At 32.4% G+C, this 13,003-nt stretch overlaps 2 protein-coding genes across 6 annotated transcripts in view; one reads left to right on the top strand and one right to left on the bottom strand.

The window, feature by feature from the left end:
* The window catches only part of LOC111061971 (gastrula zinc finger protein XlCGF17.1-like), a 113,833-nt gene that overhangs the window by 31,051 nt on the left and 69,779 nt on the right, over positions 1–13,003 (bottom strand). For 3 of the 5 annotated variants that reach the window (XR_005570971.1, XM_039425146.1, XM_039425144.1), the window contains exons 1-2: positions 1,732–1,882; positions 828–929 (exon numbers count right to left, since the gene is read on the bottom strand). The exons of 1 other annotated variant lie outside the window; for it this stretch is intronic. Coding sequence is in view for 3 of the 4 variants with exons in the window: in XM_039425146.1 (XP_039281080.1) it covers positions 828–929; positions 1,732–1,743 (114 nt within the window). In the remaining variant the exon portion in view is untranslated. Of the gene's footprint in view, positions 1–827; positions 930–1,731; positions 1,883–13,003 lie in introns of those variants that run through there. One more of the 5 variants, XM_039425145.1, reaches the window with a different exon arrangement.
* Positions 1–13,003, top strand: part of LOC120350658 — an 81,250-nt gene that overhangs the window by 19,496 nt on the left and 48,751 nt on the right. The gene's annotated exons all lie outside the window — the stretch shown is intronic.

The following is a 13,003-nucleotide window of genomic DNA, read 5'->3' on the forward strand; positions in this document are numbered from 1 at the left end:
AGACCAGAGATAGGTGAAACTCCAGCACAAATGCGGGTCAAGAGGCTGAATCGAGGACTAATCAGTCTGAAGAGACTACCAAGCATATCACATTGGATTGCGACAAGCAACCAGGTGATGAATTGGATGTTAGTATAGGGAAAAACTCCAGGTTCTTGTAAAGGACACAAGTATTGGTTTGCCTAACTAACATACTACTTGGGAACACAATAAGCTTCGGTTGACTTTTGGGGTTCTTTGAACCTTTGGATCCTTGAATCCGTCCCTTCAAAAACGAAAAACAATAAGTGTGAGTTGAGCCTCAATGTTATTGACAATATTGCAATTTTGGCATTGATTGTGTTCCTTGAATTAGAAGGAAATAGAATTCTATCCATCTATTCCAAACAAGCTGGTCTTTCTTTTGGGACTCCCCACAATTCAAGCCATGCTCAATAATAACAACAACAAGCTGGTGACCTGTGCTTGAAACTTGACGTTCTGAGATCTTGAAGAACTGAAAAAGGCGTATAACCATACTAAGTAAATTAGGAATTTATATGCATACTTTCAAGTAAATCAGATCAGTAGTTGAGACGTGATGATGCGTCATTCATGTATTTCCTATCCCTACTTGTATGAGCCGATTCTTTCCATTATTATAGGCCTATTGAAGATTACTATGGTTATTTGATAGAGCTTTTTACAATTTTGAATTTTCATGATGTTTTTCTGCCGGATCTGGAAGTAAAGTTTTCATTCAGCAATAATTTTTAATTATAATTTGATGAGAAAATCTCAAACTCAACTGCATTATTTATTTATTCTAGTCAAGATAGAATACATGCCTGATTGGAAGTTGAACCATTGTGCGAGGATGACTCATCTTTGACGTTGCTAGTTTCAAATTCACATTCTCCAAATTCATCCTCCTGCTTCTCGATCTTGATCTGTGAACATAAGAGATTCTTGTGTCACTTGAAAACTAGACGAATATCAAACTCAGCAAGTAATAGTGCTCACTATTAAAATATGGGTTGTAGTAGTTGATGTTTGTTTTTTTCTGTTGTTAGAATAGCAGTGAAAAGATTCAAGAATGGACCTTTTACTATTGTTCCCATTGATGTCTACTCTACTTTTTCATAAGATGCATGAAAGGCGATCAATAAAAATATTGCATAATTATAAAGAATATTGAGACAGGAATAATCTTTCAACTTTTTTCATTATATACAATCAACAGTAGAGAAGTTGAAAGAAAATTGGATTGAACTCTATCATATAGCTGTAGTCAGTAAATTTCAAGGTGGATTGTTCAACAATACATGCCTGCTGAGTAGCTGTATCACTACGTGCAGCTCCAATCCAACTGTCATCAAAAGCACTTTCCTGTTTCTCAACTTAAATTTAAATTTGGAGGCCACTAATGTCTTTGTGTTTAGCGTGCTTACAGCTTACAAGGGGACAACAGTAGGTTTTTCACTAGCTCAATTTGCTGTTGCAGGAACACAGAATTGGAAATGCCATCTATGTATTCAAGTATCGGACAATCCCACATTCCTAAAAAGCTAGTGGCAGCTACTATTGCTTCTGTGTGCAGGCTCTTACCAGATTTTGTTTCTCATCTGCTCGCTGAAAAATTCACTTCCAATTAATTATATGGAATAAAAAACAATAAATTGTATGAATTTTATAAATATGCTTTACTGTTTTTTAAGGTTATGTTGTAGAAAATGTATTTCAAAAACTCACCTCTTTATCCATTTTTCTAAAAATAGGAAAAAATAATATACTATAAGGGAACAATGAAATTAAAATATTCGTTTTCTAAGTTTAATTTATTAGAATGATTTACGTATATTCACAGTTTTCCTTGTTATTTTTTGAAAAATCAAATAGACTTTCACTAACAGCTTGACCAACACAATGGCTTAGCTATTTTCATATTTCATTTACTTTTCAGGTTATGAAAATAAAAAATTAATTTTCAATTTTTTTATTCCTAATAAGATCCATTTAATAATATTTTCATAATATTTACAGATGAAATGTCTAACTTTTATGTATTTTTATTGCAACAACATATCCTACCCAATATCGAGTAAATGCAATGATGCTATCTTTCATACTAAAACTAATAACAATAAAGCAATGATTTATTCACTTGAATACATGATTAACTTTTGTTTCGTTATGGTTTTTAAGAATTAACACTAGACCTGGTGTTAAATACCTTAGTTATTTAGAAGGTTTCCAACCATGACATGCACTCGCACTGCACACACTAACCGGTAACCGCCAATTATGAACTTCACTTCGAATAAGATTGTTTTAGTATTTCACATTAAAATAGCCTAGTATATTTCGCACCTATAGTCGAAAATGACACTTTTTTGGCTCGAAATCGGTTTTCAAGTCCGAGGCCGTAGGCCGAGGACTAGAAAAGATTGAGATCCGGAAAAACATTTTTGCCCATGATGTGAACGCTATTTCTCGCCACAAATAAAATTAACAATATATGAGAATTATTTCTGAAAGCAAAAGTGGAAGGTCATTGCTCTAATAAATCTGAGGTAATCTGAATATCAGGGAATTGTCCAAGTATTTTTATTTTGATTTGTTTAAATAACCTAAAAGATTATGTTCAATTATGTGGGAGGTTGAGTTTATACTTTTTCGCCCCACTTGGATGTAATGAGCTGGTTTACGTGCGTCATATGGAGGCCGAAAGTGATTGCTTACTGACCAGGCCGGTAAAATTTTTACGGCCCTAGGGCTGTAATAGTATACTTCGCACCTAGGGCACCTAGGAAAATGAGATATTTCCGGCTCGAAATCGGTTTTTAAGTCCGAGGCCGTAGGCCGAGGACTAGAAAAGATTGAGAGCCGGAAATACATTTTTGCCCATGGTGCGAACGCTATTTTTCGCCACACCAAAAAAAAACTTCCCAATATATAAGAAATTAAAAAATAAATAAAATTCAAACAGCCTATTTTGATAGTTTGAATCTTGGTTATGACAACTTTCACTGTCAATTAATTTCAATATTACTAATTAATAATTTACAATAGAGTGACAATATTTTTATGCTATTAATATTTCGAATAATTGTTTGAATTTTTATAGCTCGCACTTTGCACCTGGTGCAATATCTCATGGATAGATGGATGAATAGAATTTTCATTACTATTTTGAAATAATGTGATTAAAAAATTAATATAATTGCATATTTCACAGGTTTGTCTCAAAATATATCTAAAAAATTGATTGAAATTTAAATTACGGTAACTAATATAAAAAATAGCTAATAAAAGTCGAAATTCATCGACAAAAAAAAATTTCACTGACCGAGGTTCAAACCTAGATCATGTTTGTAATTCACTGAGCTTTGAGTTCTGATCTATTACGCCTTTACGCTCTCGGCCATTGCATATTCTTGATCGAAGAAGCCTGTAAGTCAGGTAACGTATGTAGGCTACTATAATATAGTGTATAGCGGCAAACTTAAAGCCGGTTTGCCGGCATTTTCACAACAAAATATTGCTCTGAAAATAGTTAAATCATGAAGAGAAAACATTCGAAGATTCAATCTTGAGTGAGCCTAATGTTTTCTCTATATGGTTTGATATTGAAGAAAAATTATCTAAAAGTTTTAATAATGAATTACGGAAAAATTACTAGGAATTTTTCAGTCAAGGCTGAGTTTCACCAGTAGGCTTACCTTAAACTTTAGATCTCTGCTGTATTTTCCTATTATTATTGTTGATTGTATTTCATTAAGAAGTGGAATTCGATAATAAAAAAGAAACAATTATTACTCTACCTCACTTTTGAATATTGATACAATTATTGTACTTTGAATTCAAATTTGATTCTTCACTTTTAAGTACTTGCGATATATGTACCTTTCTGACAATGAACAATGCAGCCAACATTATATTGTTGAGGCTATGGAGATATCATCGTATTCTATTGTTTGATATCAAAAACACAATAATAAATATTAAATTATGAAACAGTAATTCATAAAATATATTATAGACATGATACCGCGATTCACAATACATAATTATAAAGATTATTACAGTCGTTATGAGATTATCTCTATGATTTTTGTGAGATCAGCTGTTATTCAAGGTCATTTTACAGCCCTAGTGCCGTAAAGTTTTACCGGCCTGGTCGGAAAACAATCACTTTCGGCCTCCATATGACACACGTAAACCAGCTCATTACATCCAAGTGTGGCGAAAAATAACCTTGAAGTCAGCTGATTCTGATTTGATGTGAACGTGTTTACAAAATAGTTCATGAAACAGAATCAGTTTATGCTTCTAGAATTGAATAAAGTATTTTGCAATAAGATACTATCATTTTATTTGAATGAATGGAATACAAATGAGATATTATAAACTATTCAAATTCAATTTTCAGAGTATAATAGAATCTAACCTCAAACCTCCTAGTACTGCGTTTATCACAAAACATGGTGGATAAACGGAATCATTTTATGCTTCTAGAATTCAAAAAAGTATTCAGCAATAATATACTATCATTTTATTTGGATGAATAAAATACAGATAATAAACTATTCAAATAATTCGATTTTCAGAGTAGGATAGAACTTCTAATCTAAACTTCCATTGACATTCAGATTGGCCAAATTTCAAGTGTGCTAAAACAGCTGATCATAAACTTTTCATTATTTGTGTTTATCATTCAATAATTATAACATTTATAATAATATCATCTTATTGTCATTTGGAAGAATAAAAAGTATAAACTCAACCTCTTACATAATTGAACATAATCTTTTAGGTTATTTAGACAAATCAGAATAAAAAATAAAAATACTTGGACAATTTCCTGATATTCAGATTACCTCAGATTTGCTAGAGCTATGCCCATCCACTTTTGCTTTCGAAAGTGCTTATAATAGACAATTATTCTCATATATATATTGTTTATTTTTCTGTGTGGCGAAAAATAACGTTCTCACCATGGGCAAAATGTTTTTCCAGCTCTCAATCTTTTCTAGTCCTCGGCCTATGGCCTCGGACTTGAAAACCGATTTCGAGCCGGAAAAGTCTCATTTTCGGCCCTAGGTGCGAAATATACTATTCCGTAGGCTGAGGACTAGAAAAGATTGAGAGCCGGAAAAACATTTTTGCCCATGGTGAGAACGTTATTTTTCGCCACACGGAAAAATAAACAATATAAATATGAGAATAATTGTTTATTAGGCACTTCCGAAAGCAAAACAGGAAAGTCATAGCTCTAGCAAATCTGAGGTAATCTGAATATCAGGAAATTGTCCAAGTATTTTTATTTTTTATTCTGATTTGTCTAAATAACCTAAAAGATTATGTTCAATTATGTAAGAGGTTGAGTTTATACTTTTTATTCTTCCAAATGACAATAAGATGATATTATTATAAATGTTTTGATTCTTGAATGATAAACACAAAAAATGAAAAGATTTTGATCAGCTGTTTCAGCACACTTGAAATTTGGCCAATCTGAATGTCAACGTCAACAATCTTCAATTATGTAAGAGGTTGAGTTTATACTTTTTATTCTTCCAAATGACAATAAGATGATATTATTATAAATGTTTTGATTCTTGAATGATAAACACAAAAAATGAAAAGATTTTGATCAGCTGTTTTAGCACACTTGAAATTTGGCCAATCTGAATGTCAACGTCAACAATGCTTGTTGTCGTTGACTTCGGAAGTTTAGATTAGAAGTTCTATCCTACTCTGAAAATCGAATTTGAATAGTTTATAATATTTATAACTTATCTGTATTTCATTCATCCAAATAAAATGATAGTATATTATTGCAGAATACTTAATTCAATTCTAAAAGCATAAACTTATTCCGTTACATAAACTTTGTAAAAACGTTCAGCACCATGGATATTGCCCAAGTAGTTCCAAAATTATCCACTAGGCTTTGTGATGAACGATTAAACGCAGTACGATTAAACGCAGGTTTGAGGTTAGATTCTATTATACTCTGAAAATCGAATTTGAATAGTTTATAATATATATCTTATCTGTATTTTATTCATCCAAATAAAATGATAGTATCTTATTGCAGAATACTTATTCAATTCTAGAAGCATAAACTGATTCCGTTTCATAACTTATTTTGTAAACACGTTCACATCGAATCAGAATCAGCTGACTTCAAGGTTATTTTACAGCCCTAGGGCCGTAAAAATTTTACCGGCCTGGTCAGAAAACAATCATTTTCGGCCTCCATATGACGCACGAAAACCAGCTCATTACATCCAAGTGGGGCGAAAAATAACCTTGAAGTCAGCTGATTCTGATTTGATGTGAACGTGTTTACAAAATGGTTTATGAAATGGAATCAGTTTATGCTTCTACAATTGAATAAGTATTCTGCAATAAGATACTTTCATTTTATTTGGATGAATAAAATACAGATAAGATATTGTGATGAATCTTTCAAATAGATCTCATGAGAAGAGAGAAAATTGTGATTACCTTTTAAAATGAAAGAATTTGCTAAAGGAATAGTTAGCGACCGAGCGATAAAGCTTACTTATCAGTAACTGTATATTAGATAAGAGTACCGTTCTGTACTGAATATTTTCTAGAAAATTATTCACTAAAATTATAATTATTTTGCAAATAAAGCACGAATTATTTACGAATTGCTCATTGATTTTGAGGTTACACTTTGTTTACTATCGATCAGATGTTTTTAAAACAGTTTGAACGCAGCTGACTGATTCAAAGTATTGTCAAATGTCATGCTGGCTTCACGTAAGATATAATACCATCTCTAAAAATTATAAAACTATCAATAAAGGACCAAGAATTTCAAATAAAAAATAAAATGTATTTATTATCTTTGAAATTATTTATTATTTAAGAAATTATATTATATGTCAGGTCTTATTGTAACTAACTAGGTCATAGCATGAAATTATATTATTGATAAAACGGCAGAAATTAATTATAACAGTCTCAAACCTAATAAAAATTGTATAAGAATATTAATTTATTAATGATTTAATTCAACTGAACCACATGGTAATCAAATCTCTTTGGCAAGCCTAAGCCAATCATAGTGCATAGAAATAGCACCAAGAAGGTGATCGTTTGAAAGCAACACATGTTAATCTATTATCAGACAACAACCCTGCCTTATCATTTACGCTAGCACATGTACATTGTATGAGAGGAACTATGTCTAGAAGATTAAGCAGTTTTAAGAATTACATGAATTGAATTATTATTGTAATTAAAGGAATTATATTCTACTGCCTGCCACTGACGTCACGTCTACGTCACAAGCGTTCTACCAATGGCAAATTTTTATGCAAATTTATTACATCGAGATTCTCAGAAGAAAGGTCTAGCCAAGAAGCTTAGAGAAAGGACAGCACTTCCCTTTTGAAATCCTCACCGTTCAGATCTCTTCTTATAGTTACCAAGACCTATTTGTGAAAATTTCTTGTTCGATTTTTATATGTTCTATTTGTGAGCCGATATTTTAGGTCAATCTGTTTGTTATTTGTAAATTTATTTCCATCAATCGATAAATCTAAAAGCTTAAAGTAAATTATCCCTTAATTAATTTGGTGAAGGAGATATTTAAATTAAAATTCCACACGTGCTGAAACCGAAGCCTGGACCCGCTGCCGATCAAACAATTTTTGATCTAAAGAAGAAAACCACGACCGCCAAGGAAATTCACGTGAGTTATAAGTTTTAAAAGGGGCCCCAATCTACGCTTCGAAAAATATTTCAGTGCAGAAAAACATAAATTTTTCTTCGTTAAATTATTGGCCACGCCGACTAGCGCTTTAGCATTTAAGAGCCTAGAATTTATTCCTATTGAATTTATAACAACTTGTAGTTAATTAGCTATCCTCCGCTGCCTGAACCACGACCCCGAGCATTTTTAAAAATATTTTATAATTCATTTTTTCACTATTTTTCAAAACTGTTCAATTTTATCAATTGTAAAATTCTGTTGAATCACGCATGGTATCATGCAAGCACAAGAAAATTTTTAACTATTCTATTAATGCTAAATTATTATCAACCTGTAAAACAAATTCTGAACCTGCACTGTATGATTACATATTTTATTATAATATATTTCAGTTTTGTTAATTCGCTTTCTGAGTTCGATTATTTCTTGAGCCTGTCAATTATTGTGTCTGATACGTTCTATATCATCAAGAACCGATCGAATACGATCATTGGAATAATTGAATTAAGCTGGATATTGGAACAGGTCTAAGTGGATGTAGCGAGTGGGGTCAGATCGAGATATTTATTCTTTGTCCTTACCTGCTCATATATCAGCTTTTATCTGTTACCTACCTCGACTTAGGAGCGAACACATCAATTGTACAGCAGATGCAGCCAGAGATCATATAAATTCCTACAATAGAGCTTAAAACCCGACAAGACTCTGTTCTCGAAGTATATTCTGAACGATATTTGGTCCAAATACCGTATCTTAATCCTTCAGAACTTATTAGAGACGCAGTCCCGTAAATTATCTACATCGGGATTTTTGCTCGACCTGTATGATTTTGTATGCTCATTCTTCACAGGTAATAATTTTAAGGTATCCGTATTCAGTGTTTAGCATCCGCTACACTACTTACAAACATTTTATCATTATACAATCTGTCATTAGAAGAATCAAGGGTGAGCGAGCATTTAGGCCTCCCGCGATTCCGACAATTGTATTGAATCTTGTAGTGAATCAATCAGTCTGGAGTACACTCAGCGTCCACACACGCAATTACAAAATTTATAGCCGCTACACCATTGACTCAGTACAAGATTCACCCTACATATGTGAAGCCTTCAAATACCGCTCCACAATATATATTATAAACTATTCAAATTCGATTTTCAGAGTAGGATACAACTTCTAACCTAAACTTCCGAAGTTAACGACAACAAGCATTGTTGACATTGACATTCAGATTGGCCAAATTTCAAGTGTGCTAAAACAGCTGATCAAAAAACTTCATTATTTGAGTTTATTATTCAAGAATCAAAACATTTATAATAATATCATCTTATTGTCATTTGGAAGAATAAAAAGTATAAACTCAGCCTCTTACATAATTGAACATAATCTTTTAGGTTATTTAGACAAATCAGAATAAAAAATAAAAATACTTGAACAATTTCCTAATATTCAGATTACCTCAGATTTGCTAGAGCTATGACCTTCCTGTTCTGCTTTCGAAAGTGCCTAATAAACAATTATTCTCATATTTATATTGTTTATTTTTCTGTGTGGCGAAAAATAACGTTCTCACCATGGGCAAAAATGTTTTTCCGGCTCTCAATCTTTTCTAGTCCTCGGCCTACGGCCTCGGACTTGAAAACCGATTTCGAGCCGGAAAAGTCTCATTTTCGGCCCTAGGTGCGAAATATACTATTCTGCACTCCAGATTTGCAACATGGCAACACAAAATAGTTGGTGGGTTATATGGAGGATTAGTGCACGAAAACAAAAATTAAGTTGGTAACAAAGACTGTGGTTAGATTTAGTAAGAATCATTTCAATGGCTACCCTACATTTATGATAAAATCCCAATCTAGAAATCCAAACAAGAATAATGTTCATCTAAATCATAATTAAATAATAACTTCTTATCATTTAATAATAAATAATATTTATTTTCTATTGACAGTAATAATTATTTCAACTCCAAGCAATGAGAAATGTAGCAAACACACATTATGAAATTCGAATTTTCAGGTTAAATAATTACCGTTTGAAATCTATGTCAATAAAATTAATAAAATAACATTAGAATATACTACAATAAAATATTTTCGGTTGTCTATGTTATTTTATAAATATTTTTTAGTTTACTTATAGTATTTCTCGGTAATTTTAATTAACCATAATTCTAAATATCTGAATACTGTTTTTAGCCAGATGAAACGAAGTTAGGTACAATTAGGTCGCGCACTTGTCAGTTCAGCCATTTTGCAGGCATTCCAACCAGCTGTTGGCGTGTATTTTGAATGCGAAATTTTTGTTTTATCTGTATTTTTTCTGATTCTTGAATGAGTAAAAATGAGAAATTTGGTTGATAATTTTAAACTTCAATTGGATTATTAATTTTTAAATGAATTAAGGTTGTTATTAATAACAGCATCACACACACAAACATTTGATGGATTTCAGCCATCATTTTATCCATAATTACCCACTTTTCATATTCAATGGTAACTGTAGAAAAAATTTAATGTGAAATACATGTGCAAAGTTCCTCTGCTGCACTCAAGAAGCCATTCCGCCCTCGCCTACGGCTTGGGCGTAAACGTTTCTTTCAGTGCAGCAAACTGTCACTTTTCACACTAGTTGCACAAATAACTATTTCGCCCCACTTGGATGTAATGAGCTGGTTTTCGTGCGTCATATGGAGGCCGAAAATGATTGTTTTCTGACCAGGCCGGTAAAAGTTTTACGGCCCTAGGGCTGTAAAATAACCTTGAAGTCAGCTGATTCTGATTTGATGTGAATGTGTTTACAAAATGGTAGGGTGAATGAGAAAGAATAGCGAGTACACAGACTGTAGAACTCTTCAAGATAACTGTATACTTTGGTGCTGTGCGGGTTGCATAGATGGCCTTTTGTAGGAGCTCTATTCATGAAGAGTGAATACAGTATTTGAAATTTGATTGTCACTCTCATTTAAAGTCTATCACTAAGCACTATCCTTTATAACAACTCCTCACTGTCGCCAAATCGTTTGTATGCTATGAATAAATATAATAGAGAACCAGAATAATGCATAAATATTCAATTAAATCTTGTTTTGAAAATAATATATATGCTAATAATTTTTCCATCTATGTATTTGATTGATGAGATAGAGGGAATGCGAAGAACTGCCTTGGAGCATTTTACTATACTACTATGAAATAAAATAAAATAATGGCGTTGCCAAATTGAGCGATGTTGCGACCTTTTCATGCAAGTCCAGATTCAATATGAGATAATCCCGAATAGACTGTGTTCTCAAGATGAATATTATATTATATTCAATCCATTAGGCTTGCAACAAAAAGTTTACAAATCGCACAATTATATTTGGCAACCCGGATATTTATGTTCAAGTCTCAAATCGATTTATTCAGAGTTTAGTGCTGTTATATGACAGCTACCTTGAACCTCTATTGCCAACTACAGTATCTCATAAATATAGATAAAACAGGTTACATACATATATGTAGGATATTATTCTTCAAATCAATATCCTGATACAAATCAATAAAACTTTTATTAATTCAACACATTCACATTTTCTTAATCTTATTTATAATACATATATTATACATATTATGATGCCTGTGTTCTTCTTTTTGATACACAGTATTTGAGCATTTTAAACTCACACGTTTAGAAGAAATGGCCGTATTTTTGCTTTCGTCAATGTTTGGAGGTACCATAGTCTGAAGCCGGGTCTACTCGACAACGATATTTGCATTTTGTGATAAGTCTTGAGTATTTGGAATAATTATTTATTTTTTAAAATTTTACCAAAATTTGGAGTCACCTGTATTCTACGGCCCTGGGCTATAGCCCATTCAGCCCATAATACAGTATTATGAAAATCCTGCCCTTCTCTGACTTCAACTTTTTTGAAGCAGGAAATGTAAACTCACACTCAAGAGTAAACACTGTTTGAATTTACAAAGATATTGTAAAACTAATAAATTAATAAGTGAAGATGGAAGGATGTAGGATATTGCAACTAATTAATTTGTTGTTAACATCCGCAGTAGCAGAAGTCTTCAGAGTAATTTATAGCATTATCAACTAGGAATTTTGTACAATAAATGATTTTCATGATAAATGTTTATTAGTTCTATACTACTTCTAGCATAGAGAGGAAACCCAGAGAATAACTCCTCCTCCTCCTTAATAATAATCAAGAATAGGCCTACTGCTTATCAAGTGGAGAGTGAATAACTACCGTATATCTATAGTGTCGGATCTACACGACGATGATATTTTTGCAAACCTAGGTTTGCTAAAGAAACAAAAGAGAAGCTGCAGCATCTTTATTTACCAACTTCATTATAGCTCACACCGTAGATAGATAATCAGATCCCTTGCAGAAATATCGTTGTCGTGTAGACCCGTCATTAGCCGACGGTGTGAGCAAGGGATCTGTTAATCTATCTACGGTGTGAGCTATAATATGAAGTTGGTAAAAATGCTGCTACGGCTTCTCTTCTGTTTCTTTGTTGTCCACCAATTCCATGATGAACTCCCCATCGCAGTCTATAACCGATAAGGAAAAATTAATAATGGTTCTTGAATATAAACATGTCTAATAGGAGATATTTGATAGAAACTCTTGTTTCACAAATTCATATTTTTCCAGTTCAATCTGAAGAATTGGATTATAATATAGGTGTTTGCACACAGAGGACGGTCAGACGTTCCGAGTTCTTAGGCCTACTCAGTTTTATTTGATTATATTTCTACTATTGTAATATCAAAGCCAGATGAAGGGCCATTTCCCCACAAAGGAATGAACACATCTTCTCAGCTCTGATAACAATTGAATGGTCTCTGGCAGCGGCATAGATGAAAGAATTCCAAGTCCGGAAATTGAATAATTTGATATCTTCCTTTCAACTGCTTCTTCTTACTCTTTTTTCTTTTCTTCTTTGCTTCATCGTTCATTCTGCCTCTCTTTTCATTCCCTGGTTTAAATCTTCTCCACCTATATCTTCCATTCCTTGTTATCGTTATCGTTATTTATTTCTGAGAATTTCAATCTTTGAAATTGAATAAGTTAACATCCTCCAAATTAAAATTGATTCTTCTTACTCCTTTTCTTCCTTCAAACTTTCTGAATCTCTGTCTTCCCATTCATTTTCCCATATTTGATCTTCTACCCCATTTTGGCTACATGAATAATGAACTTCTATAATTATTCTTCCTTTACTATTCTATAAAGTTCTGTGTTTAATTTGATTCTCC

This window comes from Nilaparvata lugens, chromosome 3 (assembly GCF_014356525.2).
Source record: "Nilaparvata lugens isolate BPH chromosome 3, ASM1435652v1, whole genome shotgun sequence".
Taxonomy (NCBI): Eukaryota; Metazoa; Arthropoda; class Insecta; order Hemiptera; family Delphacidae; genus Nilaparvata; species Nilaparvata lugens.